Source organism: Bos javanicus, chromosome 13 (assembly GCF_032452875.1).
Source record: "Bos javanicus breed banteng chromosome 13, ARS-OSU_banteng_1.0, whole genome shotgun sequence".
Taxonomy (NCBI): Eukaryota; Metazoa; Chordata; class Mammalia; order Artiodactyla; family Bovidae; genus Bos; species Bos javanicus.
The window spans coordinates 7,481,287-7,495,351 of record NC_083880.1 but is presented as its reverse complement, the minus strand read 5'-3'; the positions used below and the strand labels follow the sequence as shown (position 1 = coordinate 7,495,351).

The 14,065-nt window shown below is 40.6% G+C and overlaps 1 protein-coding gene across 3 annotated transcripts in view; it reads right to left on the bottom strand.

Moving 5' to 3' along the window:
• MACROD2 (mono-ADP ribosylhydrolase 2) overlaps positions 1 to 14,065 on the bottom strand; it is a 2,305,220-nt gene that overhangs the window by 2,206,934 nt on the left and 84,221 nt on the right. For all 3 annotated transcript variants that reach the window (XR_009740200.1, XM_061435643.1, XM_061435644.1), the window contains exon 3: positions 255 to 362. Coding sequence is in view for 2 of the 3 variants with exons in the window: in XM_061435643.1 (XP_061291627.1) it covers positions 255 to 362 (108 nt within the window). In the remaining variant the exon portion in view is untranslated. The remainder of the gene's footprint in view (positions 1 to 254; positions 363 to 14,065) is intronic.

Sequence of the window (14,065 nt, the reverse complement as noted above, 5' to 3'; positions counted from 1 at the left end):
CCCCAGCTCTAGGCTGAATTCTCCTCTGCTCAAGCCCCTTCATGAGTATGCAAGTATCCTTAGCATAAAAATTCCCCAATCTTACTGTTCTGGGAAACACTGCTTTGGAAAAGATCCCCAGCATTCTTCTTGCTGCAAGTAATAAATCTTTCTTTCTCCCAATTTGTGGCCTTTTGGCCTGATAACCACCAAGACGTGAACCCAGATTTAGGGCAACAGTATAACAAATACATCACAAAATACCAACTACTCACCCGCATTGACTATAGCATCCACCTCTAGCAATGTGATGTCACCTCTATACAGAGAAACTTTCTCACTCAAACTTTTCTTCCCATGTGATGGTTCCTGAGTATTTTCCTCTGTAATAAAGAAGGAATGTATATTAATAGTAATATTCTTAATTTAATAAAGACAATTTTAATACAAGAGCCAATATGGGTCACACTCTGACACATTAGACAAATGGAAATAAATGTGTAACTATTACCAGGAATGTGGTCTATTCTCTATTTATCAAGTATTCCTCAATACAAAATGCAGTTATCATATATGTAATAGGCATTCAATAAATTTCAGTTCAGTTCAGTTCAGTCGCTCAGTTGTGTCCGACTCTTTGTGACCGCAGGGACTGCAGCACGCCAGGCCTCCCTGTCCATCACCAACTCCTGGAATCCACCCAAACCCATGTGCATCAAGTCGATGATGGCATCCAACCATCCCATCTTCTGCTGTCCCCTTCTCCTCCCACCTTCAATCTTTCCCAGCATCAGGGTCTTTTCCAATGAGTCAGCTCTTCGCGTCAGGTGGCCAAAGTATTGGAGTTTCAGCTTCAACATCAGTCCCACCAATGAACACCCAGGACTGATCTCCTTTAGGATGGACTGGTTGGCTCTCCCTGCAGTCCAAGGGACTCTCAAGAGTCTTCTCCAACATCACAGTTCAAAAGCATCAATTCTTCAATGCTCAGCTTTCTTTACAGTCAAACTCTCATATCCATACGTGACCACTGGAAAAACCATAACCCTGACTAGCCCTGTTATATTGGTCAACGAAATGTTCAATTCTTGCTATTAACATTATAAAGATATGAATTTTAAGACGTAATTATGTACTAATGGTCTCACAAGAATATGAGAACAAAATGTGCAAACTACCAACAAAATAATGAACAAGTTTATTTATATTTTGTTCAAGTTACCCAAAAAGCATCCTTGTAAAGAACATTTACTCAGAACAAAAAAATGTAGTTTCCACTCTTTGCTATGTAACAAGCTATCCGTTGGAATGGTAGGGATCAAGAACCCAGGACGGTGTGAAACATCTCCTTTATCAAATTCTATAAACCTTTCACTCTAGAGGGCGCTGCTACATTTAAAATAGAAAAAGTTCTGTCCTGCACACAACAGTCAGCATGCTGGTGTATTTAAAACAAGCCAGACATTACCTTCTAAAACCTGATATATTTTTAATGTTTTACAGCAGTACGATAATTTGTATTTTCATGTATTTTAAACAAATAATATTAAAATATATTAAACAAAGCTATATAAAGTCAATGTTTTAAAATACATTGAAATGCTATATATAAAAGTTTTCTAATATATTTTTAGGAAAGATGATTTATAAATTCAAGTGTTTTTAACTATTTATGAATATGGGCAACTGTTTCAAGGGGGGAGGTAATGCTATTGATTCACAAAGACACTGTCAAATAAGCATGAAATTTTGAGGTATGTAGTGGATTAGAGGTGGCAGCTTCAGTTCAGTTCAGTTCAGTTCAGTCGCTCAGTCCTGTCTGACTCTTCGCGATCCCATGAATCGCAGCATACCAGGCCTCCCTGTCCATCACCAATTCCCGGAGTTCACCCAGACTCATGTCCATCGAGTCAGTGATGCCATCCAGCCATCTCATCCTCTGTCGTCCCCTTCTCCTCCTGCCCCCAATCCCTCCCAGCATCAGAGTCTTTTCCAATGAGTCAACTCTTCACATGAGGTGGCCGAAGTACTGGAGTTTCAGCTTTAGCATCATTCTCTCCAAAGAAATCCCAGGGCTGATCTCCTTCAGAATGGACTGGTTGGATCTCCCTGCAGTCCAAGGGACTCTCAAGAGTCTTCTCCAACACCACAGTTCAAAAGCATCAGTTCTTTGGTGCTCAGCCTTCTTCACAGTCCAACTCTCACATCCATACATGACCACAGGAAAAACCATAGCCTTGACTAGATGGACCTTTTTTGGCAAAGTAATGTCTCTGCTTTTGAATATGCTATCTAGGTTGGTCATAACTTTCCTTCCAAGGAGTAAGCGTCTTTTAATTTCATGGCTGCAGTCACTATCTGCAGTGATTTTGGAGCCCAGAAAAATAAAGTCTGACACTGTTTCCACTGTTTCCCCATCTATTTCCAATGAAGTGATGGGACCAGATGCCATGATCTTCGTTTTCTGAATGTTGAGCTTTAAGCCAACTTTTTCACTCTCCTCTTTCACTTTCATCAAGAGGCTTTTGAGTTCCTATTCACTTTCTGCCATAAGGGTGGTGTCATCTGCATATCTGAGGTTATTGATACTTCTCCCAGCAATCTTGATTCCAGCTTGTGCTTCTTCCAGCCCAGAGTTTCTCATGATGTACTCTGCATATAAGTTAAATAAGCAGGGTGACAATATACAGCCTTGAAGTACTCCTTTTCCTATTTGGAACCAGTCTGTTGTTCCATGTCCAGTTCTAACTGTTGCTTCCTGACCTGCATACAGATTTCTCAAGAGGCAGATCAGGTGGTCTGGTATTCCCATCTCTTTCAGAATTTTCCACAGTTTACTGTGATCCACACAGTCAAAGGCTTTGGCATAGTCAATAAAGCAGAAATAGATGTTTTTCTGGAACTCTTTTGCTTTTTCCATGATCCAGTGTATGTTGGCAATTTGATCTCTGGTTCCTCTGCCTTTTCTAAAACGACCTTGAACATCAGGAAGTTCACGGTTCACATATTGCTGAAGCCTGGCTTGGAGAATTTTGAGCATTACTTTACTAGCGTGTGAGATGAGTGCAATTGTGTGGTAGTTTGAGCATTCTTTGGCATTGCCTTTCTTTGGGACTGGAATGAAAACTGATCTTTTCCAGTCCTGTGACCAAAAGCCACTTAAATCATCTCTGAGCTCCAATAACCAAAGAAAAAATTGGCCAAGACTAAGGTAACCAATCAGTGGCCATAAAAGTGGTCTTTCCTCTCTTCATCTCCAAAGCATCCCCTTCTTTGCAACCACTTCTCTCCTTAAAGGATTCTAATGAATTATTCATTACTGATGGTATGCATGCATACTCAGTCGCTCAGTCACGTCTGACTCTTTGCAACCCCACCAGGCTCCACTGTCTGTGGAATTTTTCAGGCAAGAATACTGGAATGGGTTGCCATTTCCTTCCCCAGGGGATCTTCCCAACTCAGAGATTGAACCTGTGTCTCCTGCATCTCCTGCACTGGCAGGTAGATCTTTACCACTGAGCCACCAGGGAAGCCCCTTGTTGGTGGTAGTAATACTAATAATGATAAGTAGGAGAATAATGTGGGAGAACTGTATGTTAAAACAACAGAGAAAGATTTCAGAAGACTTCAAAATAAAAAACCCTTACAGCTGACTTGACCACCTCAGGGAATCCTAGAGTGCTATTTTCCTGAGTCAGGTAAAGAGGAAGAGCTCAGGCTTTTCTACCAGACTGTTCAAATCTTGGTTCTACCAATTAACAAAGGGGTGACCTTGGGTAAGTTATCTATTTTTGCCATGCTTCAGTTCATAAATTACTGGCTCCTTTACAATGAACATGAGCTCATCACTTAGAACTCATGTTCTAAGTAATGTTTGAATATTTGGTCCACAGTAAGCTCTCAATTTTTCATTCAGAAAACTAAGATCATGGCATCTGGTCCCATCACTTCATGGCAAATAGATGGGGAAACAGTAACAGACTTTATTTTGGGGGGCTTCAGAATCACTGCAGATGAGGACTGCAGCCATGAAATTAAAAGACGCTTGCACCTTGGAAGAAAATTTATGACCAACCTAGACAGCACGTTAAAAAGCAGAGACATTACTTTGCCAACAAAGGTCTGTCTAGTCAAAGCTATGGTTTTCCTAGTAGTCATGTATGGATGTGAAAGTTGGACTATAAAGAAAGCTGAGTGCCAAAGAATTGATGCTTTTGAACTGTGGTGTTGGAGAAGACTCTTGAGAGTCCCTTGGACTGCAAGGAGATCCAACCAGTCCATCCTAAAGGAAATCAGTCCTGAATATTCACTGGAAGGACTGATGCTGAAGCTCTAATACTTTGGCCACCTGATGCAAAGAGCTGACTCACTGGAAAAGACCCTGATGTTTGGAAACATTGAAGGCAGGAGAAGAAGGGGACGACAGAGGATGAGATGGTTGGATGACATCACCCACTCAATGGACATGAGTTTGAGTGAACTCCGGGAGTTGGTGATGGACAGGGAGGCCTGGCGTGCTGCAGTTCATGGGGTTGTAAAGAGTCAGACACGACTGAGTGACTGGATTGAACTGAACTGAACTGAAGCTCTCAATATACATTCCCTTTTTTAACAAAGGTTTTACCAAGGTGACAAGTATTATTTCAGCATCCATATTCAAAATGCCACACTAGTTTTTAACAATTTTCAATATTTATTATTATTATTCCTTACCAATGAAAGAGAAAAATTTTTGTTTGTGCTCTTATAATCTGTCAATGCCTGGCCCAATGACAAAGACTTTAAGTCACAAGACCCTGAGTTCCAAGCTTCTATTTTTACCACTTTTATCAAACTAGAAAGTTCTAATTCCCAATTAAAGATCATTAGATGATAATAAATATTAATATTTAGTAGTTCTGTCAGAAAATTCTGGGTATGTGGACTACTGAGAACCTAGATATTATAAAGACTTCTCACCAATGATGAGTTTCAAAGTTCCATCAGGCATTAAATTGATAACCATATCACAAATGAAAGCAGAAAGATGGACTGTTTCAACTTGGGAGACACGGTAAACAGATTCCTAATCTAGTTGCATTTAATTGTAAAAAGTATTTCATTTTCTTATGAAGCATTATGTCTATAATACTGCATGTACAGTAATGTGACTTTAAAAGATATATGGAAATAAATCATGTATTTTTCCCAAAACAAGAATTATATTAGAAAACATCAAAGTTTAAACCATTTATACCACAGTTCAGTTTTCTTAAAAGAAATCCTAATCTCTCAACTGCAAACTGTAAAATGGTAATATTTTAAGCCTAAAGTTTCAAACAATTCAACATCTTTAATACATACACTGCTATGACATGTCATTCAATAAGGTACTCAAAATGGTTTTATCAGAATTATCAGAATCATGAAGGAATACTTTTATCTCTCTTTCCTTTTAAAATTCACATGAGCATCTTTTTTCTTCAAAGCCAGTACACTTGCTGCCCAACTCTTCTCATAGTATATCAAAAAGGCATAAATGTACTGGAAAACTGTAATTTGATAGTATTAATAATTATCAGTATTTCCTCCAACAATAAACCAAAACCAAATGGCATATTTTTGACTACCTACTGCTCTCTGTAAATCCAACACTATAAATTGCCACTACAGGCCACATCTTCATTTGAATATTTAATAGCAATGTACTACCTTCGTTTTCACCCAGCTGTGTTCCATCAGCGCTGATTCCAATGTGTCTTTTCCCATATCCTGGGTTGTTTTTTTTTTAATATAAATTTATTTATTTTAATTGGAGGCTAATTACTTTACAATACTCTATTGGTTTTGCCATACATCAACATGAATCCGCCACGGGTGTACACGTGTTCCCCATCCTGAACCCCTCTCCCACCTCCCTCCCCATCCCATCCCTAAGGGTCATCTCAGTGCACCAGTCCCAAGCATTCTGTATCATGCCTCCAACCTGGACTGGCGATTCGTTTCACATATGATATTATACATGTTTCAATGCCATTCTCCCAAATCATCCCACCCTCGCCCTCTCCCTGGGTTTTCAGTAATAAACAGGACAGAAAATTGTCAAGTATTGTTCCCCCACAGACATTCTTTATGTACACGAAGCACTGACTTACGTCGTGTTCCTCACAGGCTTTCACCAACTGAAAGCTGAAATATCTGTTCAGTGTGCACATATAAGAGTAGCTGCTCTTCCAGACTGTATTCTATTGATATTATGCATATTAAAAAAAAAAAAAACAGGTTTTATACAGGAATTACAGCAATAAGGGAAAAGAGATCTCAATATAGAACTGGGCTCAATTCCCAATACAGCAAATACAAGTGGATATCTATAGCCAAGAAGCAGAGTGGGGATCAGTGGGAAGAAAATTACTATCACTAAGGGGAAACTTTATGGGGTGAGGGAAGATTTTGGTTAAACAGACACAATTCTTGCTGAAGAACTGTCAGGTAGTGAGATATCATCACTTCATGGGAAATAGATGCGGAAACAGTGGAAACAGTGTCAGACTTTATTTTGGGGGGCTCCAAAATCACTGCAGATAGTGACTGCAGCCATGAAATTAAAAGACGCTTACTCCTTGGAAGGAAAGTTATGACCAACCTAGATAGCATATTCAAAAGCAGAGACATGACTTTGCCAACAAAGGTCTGTCTAGTCAAGGCTATGGTTTTTCCTGTGGTCATGTATGGATGTGAGAGTTGGACTGTGAAGAAGGCTGAGCACCGAAGAATTGATGCTTTTGAACTGTGGTGTTGGATAAGATTCTTGAGAGTCCCTTGGACTGCAAGGAGATCCAACCAGTCCATTCTGAAGGAGATCAGCCCCAGGATTTCTTTGGAGAGAATGATGCTAAAGCTGAAACTCCAGTACTTTGGCCACCTCATGCGAAGAGTTGACTCATTGGAAAAGACTCTGATGCTGGGAGGGATTGGGGGCAGGAGGAGAAGGGGACGACAGAGGATGAGATGGCTGGATGGCATCACTGACTCGATGGATGTGAGTCTGAGTGAACTCCGGGAGTTTGTGATGGACAGGGAGGCCTGGCGTGCTGCGATTCATGGGGTCGCAAAGAGTCGGACACAACTGAGTGACTGAACTGAACTGAGATATCATTTAGGGTATTGGGTGGGGAGCGAGGGGAACAGAATTTTATTAGACATGAAGGGTGACCAGGATGGAAAATTCTCTCTAAACTGATAAAGCAGGATTCTTATGAAAATTGGACAATGTAAGTTTGGCAAGGATGGGGTCTAGAAAAAAACGGTTTGAGGGAATCTGACTTGTGTTAGTCGCTCAGTCATGTCCGACTACTTGTGACCCGGTAGACTGTAGCCCACCGGGCTTCTCTGTCCATAGAATTCTCCAGGCAGGAATACTGGAGTGGGTAGCCATTCCCAACTCCAAGGGATCTTCCCTACCCAGGTATCGAAACTGGGTCTCCTGCACTGCAGGCAGATTCTTCACTGTCTGAGCCACCAGGGAAGGAAGCCCTGTTTAGTCAAGGAACCTGACTAAAGTTAAGCTAAGGAAGAGAGTTTCTGTCAGTCCCTGCTCTTATCTGAAGAAAGAGACATTCTTCTTTGAACAAAGTAAGTCCATTTGTCATTAGGTTGCCTTTTGTCCTTTAAGGACTGTCTGAACTATTAGTTGAGGCTTGGTTAAGTAGAGGATATTTGCGAGGTGGCACAAGCAGTCAGGCATTTAATCAGGAGAATTTCTATGAAAAGAAAAGGAAAAACAAAGATAATTGATTGGCACATACTATAAAACTAGTTTCTGCGTCCAGAGGGAAGACAGTTGAGAATGTCTTGAGAATGAGATGATGGGCTTGAATCATCTTTTGCAGTTTGAATGTCCTTAGGGATGGCATCGGGTGTTTCAGCAGACTTCCTGAATGGCCCTCACAATAGCAAGCATGAAAGTTGTACAACATACATGATCTGTTGTGGTGATTTCTTTGAAGTTTATATCAGGTCACCAGCTTCAGCTTGCAGGGCTCCAGGAAAGGGGAAGGTTTAGTTCTCAATGAGGCCAAATCAGGAGGAGGGTAGAAAAATTGGAAATATTTTGGAGAGTTGTAGCCAGACACTGGAAGAAACTAGACAATTGACAGCATATGTAAGAAAATCAGCAACACTGGAATTTAATAACCCACAAGGGTACACTACAGTTTTCCACTGAAACATAAAATATTTCTGTACAGTCAACCTGGCTCCCATCCCCCATTTTTATTCTTGTTTACAAAATAAGCCTGGTCTCATTAGATTTAGCCTGATTATTTACAGAAGTGCAGCAAAAATGATCATTGACCACTTAGGCCTTTCAGGTTTGCTTTGCTGGAACTTTTCATAAAGAATCTCAAATCAGACTTTTGAAAGCCTCTCAAGGCTAGATGGCAAATAGATGGGCAAACAATGGAAACAGTGGCAGACTTTATTTTCTTGGGCTCCAAAATCACTGCAGATGGTGACTGCAGCCATGAAATTAAAAGACACTTACTCCTTGGTAGAAAAGTTATGACCAACCTAGACAGCATACTAAAAGCAGAGACATTATTTGTCAACAAAGGTCTGTCTAGTCAAGGCTATGGTTTTTCCTGTGGTCATGTATGGATGTGAGAGTTGGACCATAAGGAAAGCTGAGTGCTGAAGAACTGATGCTTTTAAACTGTGGTGTTGGAGAAGACTCATGTGAGTCCCTTGGACTGCAAGGAGATCCAACCAGTCCATCCTAAAGGAAATCAGTCCTGAATGTTCACTGGAAGGACTGATGCTGAAGCTGAAGCTCCAGTACTCTGGCCACCTGATGGGAAGAAATGACTCATTGAAAAAGACCCTGATGCTAGGCAAGATTGAAGGCAGGAAGAGACGGGGATGAAAGAGGATGAGATGGTTGAATGGCATCATAGACTCGATGGAGATGAGTCTGAGCAAGCTCTGAGACTTGGTGATGGATAGGGAAGTCTGGCGTGGGGCAGTCCATGGGGTCACAGAAGTCAGACACGACTGAGTGACTGAACTGAACTGAACAAGGCTTGGAAGCCAGTCTAAGAACTAACCACCAAATTTAACCTGTAATGCCTACAAATTTGGGTAAATTCCTCTCTTCTCAAGGCTCCCAGAATATTCTATGGTCCCTGGGTTTCCCAGGAAGTGACCTTTCTTCCTCATCTGTAAAGCTGAGAAATCTATAAACCATGTGCCAGGCTGGTTTCTCCAAAGGGCTCTGTAAGCACTGGCTCTATAAAACAAATCTTAGTTCCTTACAACTGTCTCATAATGTGAGATTTGACATCTTTGAGATTCTCATTCTCAAATACAGTATTCCAGCCAAAGTCCATCCAACTAATTTTTCCAATTATGTCCTGTTACAAGGAAAACAGATTCCTATTGAACTTACACAAATAATGTCACTGTCATGAAAATAAGAATACTCAGTAGAGATTCTGAATTCTGAAGAGATCAAGTAGGGAGAAAAGATAAAAGTTTCATTTTTATTTACAAAAGTATAATCGACTAAATTGCCATGAGTTATAGACAGCTTGAGAAAAGATAAAAAAAGAGTTCCTTAACTAAAACATTAAAGAACCAGCAATGTTACAAAGCAATAATCATAAAAATCAAAATCCTTCTTTATTAGTTCATTCAGTCCCATGTAACTGATTCTTTCTTCCCCCTGGCATTATTTAATGTATTAGAACAACTACAACAAACTCACTTTTACTTCATTAACTCAATATCTATATTAACTAATCTTATATACTGAGATCTATTTCTGAATTCTCTGTTCTGTTCTACTAAACATTCTTTATACTACACTCTTTTCTTCTTCATGTAATGGATTTTTGTTCTGCTAGACCTTGGGTCAGTGTTTTTTTTGGCTTTTTTTAACCAGTCAGCTTCTCCATTAGTACCAGAAATCCTTACTCGATCCAGAGGTATAGTCTCCACGTTATTTAAGCAATAGTGCCCTCAGAAGCTGTACCCCAAAGTAGTTGTCACAGTTCTTTTCATGGATTTCTGAAACAGCCACTTTTTTTGTTAAAGACAACACACTTTTGCCTGTAACTGACTACAAGAGCTTTCAAGGAAGAATCACAGTAAAACAAAAATTATCTGTGGATGATAAAAGACTTAAAACAGTCATTGTCAAAGGTCTGAGGAGAATTTATTATAAAAAATTTTATACAATTGAGAAGGGAATATTTATTTCTATGACACACAATGTTCAAATAACTAAAATTAGGGAGAGAAGGACTATGGGTTTGGGATTAGCAGAGGCAAACTATTACATATAGAATGGATAAACAACACGGTCTTACTATATTCAGCACAAGGAACTATATTCAATATCCCATTACAAACCAAAATGGAAAAGTATATGAAAAAGAATATGTTGTTGTCCAGTCACCCAGTCGTGTCCAACTCTTTGTGACCCCATGGACTGCAGCACGCAGGCCTCCCTGTCCCTCACTATCTCCTGAAGCCTGCCCAAGTTCATGTCCGCTGCATCAGTGGTGACATCCAGCCATCTCATACTCCGACGTCCTCTTCTCTTTCTGCCCTCAATCTTTCCCAGCAACAGGGACTTTTCCAATGAGTCAGCTCTTTGCATCAGATGACCAAAATACTGAAATTTCAGCTTCAGCATCAGTCCCTCCAATGAATGTTTGGGACTGATTTTCTTTAGGATTGACTGGTTTGATTCCCTTGCAGTTCACGGGCTTTCAGGAGTCTTACCCAGCACCACAGTTCGAAGGCATCAATTCTTCAGCTCTCTGCCTTCTTTATGTTCCAGTTCTCACAACCGTATGTGACAAGAGGAAAGATCATAGCCTTGACTATACGGATCTTCGTCAGCAGAGTAACGTCTCTGCTTTTCAACACACTGTCTAGGTTTGTCACAGCTTCCCTGCCAAGAAGCAATCGTCGTCTGATTTCACGGCTGCAGTCACCATACACAGTGATTTTAGAGCCAAGAAGAGGAAATCTGTCACTGCTTCCACCTTTTCCCTCTATCTGCCATGAAGTAATGGGGCCAGATGCCATGATCTTAGTTTTTTTAGTATTTAGTTTTAAGCTGACTCTTTCACTCTCCTCCTTCACCCTCATCAAGAGGCTCTTCAGTTCCTCTTCACTTTCTGACATTAGGGTGGTATCATCTGCATATCTGAGGTTGTTAATGTTTCTCCCACCTATCTTGATTCCAGCCTGTAACTCATCCAGCCCAGCATTTCTCATGATGTGCTCAGTGTATCAACAAACAGGGTGACAGCAGACAGCCCTGCCATACTCCTTTCTCAATCTTGAACCAATCAGTTGGCCATACAGGGTTCTGATTGTTGCTTCTTGACCCACATACAGGTTTCTCAGGAGACAGGTAAGATGGTCTAGTATTCCCATCTCTTTAAGAGCTTTGCACAGCTTATTATGATTCACACAGTCAAAGGCTTCGGTGTAGTCGATGAAGCAGAGGTAGATGTTTTTCTGGAATTCCCTAGCTTTCTCTACGACCCAGCAAATGCTGGCAATTTGATCTCTGGTTCCTTTTCCTTTTCTAAACCCAGTTTGGACATCTAGAAGTTCCTGACTCGAATAATGCTGAAGCCAAGCATGCAAGATTTTAAGCATGATTTTACTAGCATGGGAGATGAGTGCAGCTGTCCAATGGTTAGCACATTGTTTAGTATTACCCTCCCTGGGAATTGGGATGAGGGCTGACCTTTACCAATCCTGTGGCCACTGTGGGAGTCTTCCAGATTTGCCGACATATTGAATGCAACACTTTGATGGCATCATCCTTAAGGGTTTTGAATTGTTGTTGTTTGGTCACTCAACTGTGTCCGACTCTTTGCAACCCCATGGGCTGCAGCACGCCAGGCTTCCCTGTTCTTCATCAACTCCCAGAGCTTGCTCCAACTCATGTCCATAGAGTCGGCGACACCATCCAACCATCTCATCCTCTGTCATCCCCTTCTCCTGCCTTCACGACACGACTGAGCGACTGAAATGACTGACTGGAATTACGTCACATCCACTAGCTTTATTAACAGCAGTGCTTCCTAAGGCCCACTTGACTTCAGTCTCCAGAATGCCTGGCTCTGGGCACAGATTTGGATTACTGTGATGTTGAATGGCTTGCCTTGGAAACAAACTGAGATCATTCTATCATTTTTGAGGTTGCACCCATGTACTGCATTTCAGACTCTTGTTGATTATGAGGGCTACTCCATTTCTTCTATGGCATTCCTGCCCATAGTAGTAGATATGAAGGTCATCTGAATTAAATTTGCCCTTTCCCATTCATTTTAGTTCACTGATTGCTAAGATGTCAATGTTTACTCTTACCATCTCCTGCTTGACCAATTCCAATTTACCTTGATTCATGGACCTAACATTTCAGGTTCCTACACAATACTGTTCTTTGCAGCACTGGATTTTACTTTCATCACCAGACACATCCACAACTGAGCATCATTTCCACTTTGGCCCAGACGCCTCATTCTTTCTGGGGATATTAGTAGTTCTCCTTCATTCTTCCCCAGGAGCATACTGGACACCTTCAGACCTGGGGGACTTATCTTTGAGTATCATATTTTTTTGTCCTTGTGTACACTTCATGAGGTTCTCACAGCAAGTATCCTGGGGTGGTTTGCCATTCTCTTCTCCAGAGTTTTGTCAGAACTCTCCACTATGACCCACCCATTTTGGGTGCTTGGTGGCCCTACACAACATGGTTCATAGCTTCACTGAGTTATGCAAGCCCCTTCACCATGACAAGGCAGTGATCCATGAAGGGGAAACAGGAAATATATATACATGTGTGTATGTGTGTGTGTGTGTATATATATATATATACATAACTGAATAACTCTGCTGTACAGCAGAAATTAACATAGCCTGGTAAATCAACTACACTTCAATTAAAAAAACTCAAATTATAGCTCACAAAATTATAACAGGACATATGATGGATAAAAAGGTACTGGAAAATTTCTATGAACTTCACACAACTTCTGAAATATCTATTAATAATTTTTACCCACACAAATAAAAGCTAGAGAAAGTTAAGTATTTCTTATTTGACAATGTGTCACAATTTAAGACATCAAATAAACCAAATTATTTTTTAATGTTTCTTTCTTACTAGGTGAAAAAACAAACCCTCTGAGATTTTCCAAGGCCCCTGTGGGAAACATCAATCTCAATTAGAGTTCACAATTTCGTTTAGAATTTGACTTTGGAAAGTTGTCAAAAATGTCAAAAGGATTGAACACTTGAATAAATAGAATCATAGATCACTATGAAACAATCCTTAAGTTCTTATAAACGAACATAATAAAAACAACATAACCCACAGGAAATTATTTTGATAAGACACAGAATTCTTGTTTCTAAGCAGATAACTTAAAAGACGTGAAAAAATACCCCACGTCCAAGGTAAGAGAAACCCAAGTAAGACGGTAGGTGCTGCGAGAGGGCATCAGAGGGCAGACACACTGAAACCATACTCACAGAAAACTAGTTAATCTAATCACACTAGGACCACAGCCTTGTCTAACTCAATGAAACTAAGCCATGCCCGTGGGGCAACCCAAGACAGGCAGGTCATGGTGGAGAGATTTGACAGAATGTGGTCTACTGGAGAAGGGAATGGCAAACCACTTCAGTATTCTTGCCTTGAGAACCCCATGAACAGTATGAAAAGGCAAAATGATAGGATACTGAAAGAGGAACTCCCCAGGTCAGTAAGTGCCCAATATGCTACTGGAGATCAGTGGAGAAATAACTCCAGAAAGAATGAAGGGATGGAGCCAAAGCAAAAACAATATCCAGCTGTGGATGTGACTGGTGATAGAAGCAAGGTCCAATGCTGTAAAGAGCAATGTTGCATAGGAACCTAGAATGTCAGGTCCATGAATCAAGGCAAATTGGAAGTGGTCAACCAAGAGATGGCAAGAGTGAATGTCGACATTCTAGGAATCAGCGAACTGAAATGGACTGGAATGGGTGAATTTAACTCAGATGACCATTATATCTACTACTGCAGGCAGGAATCCCT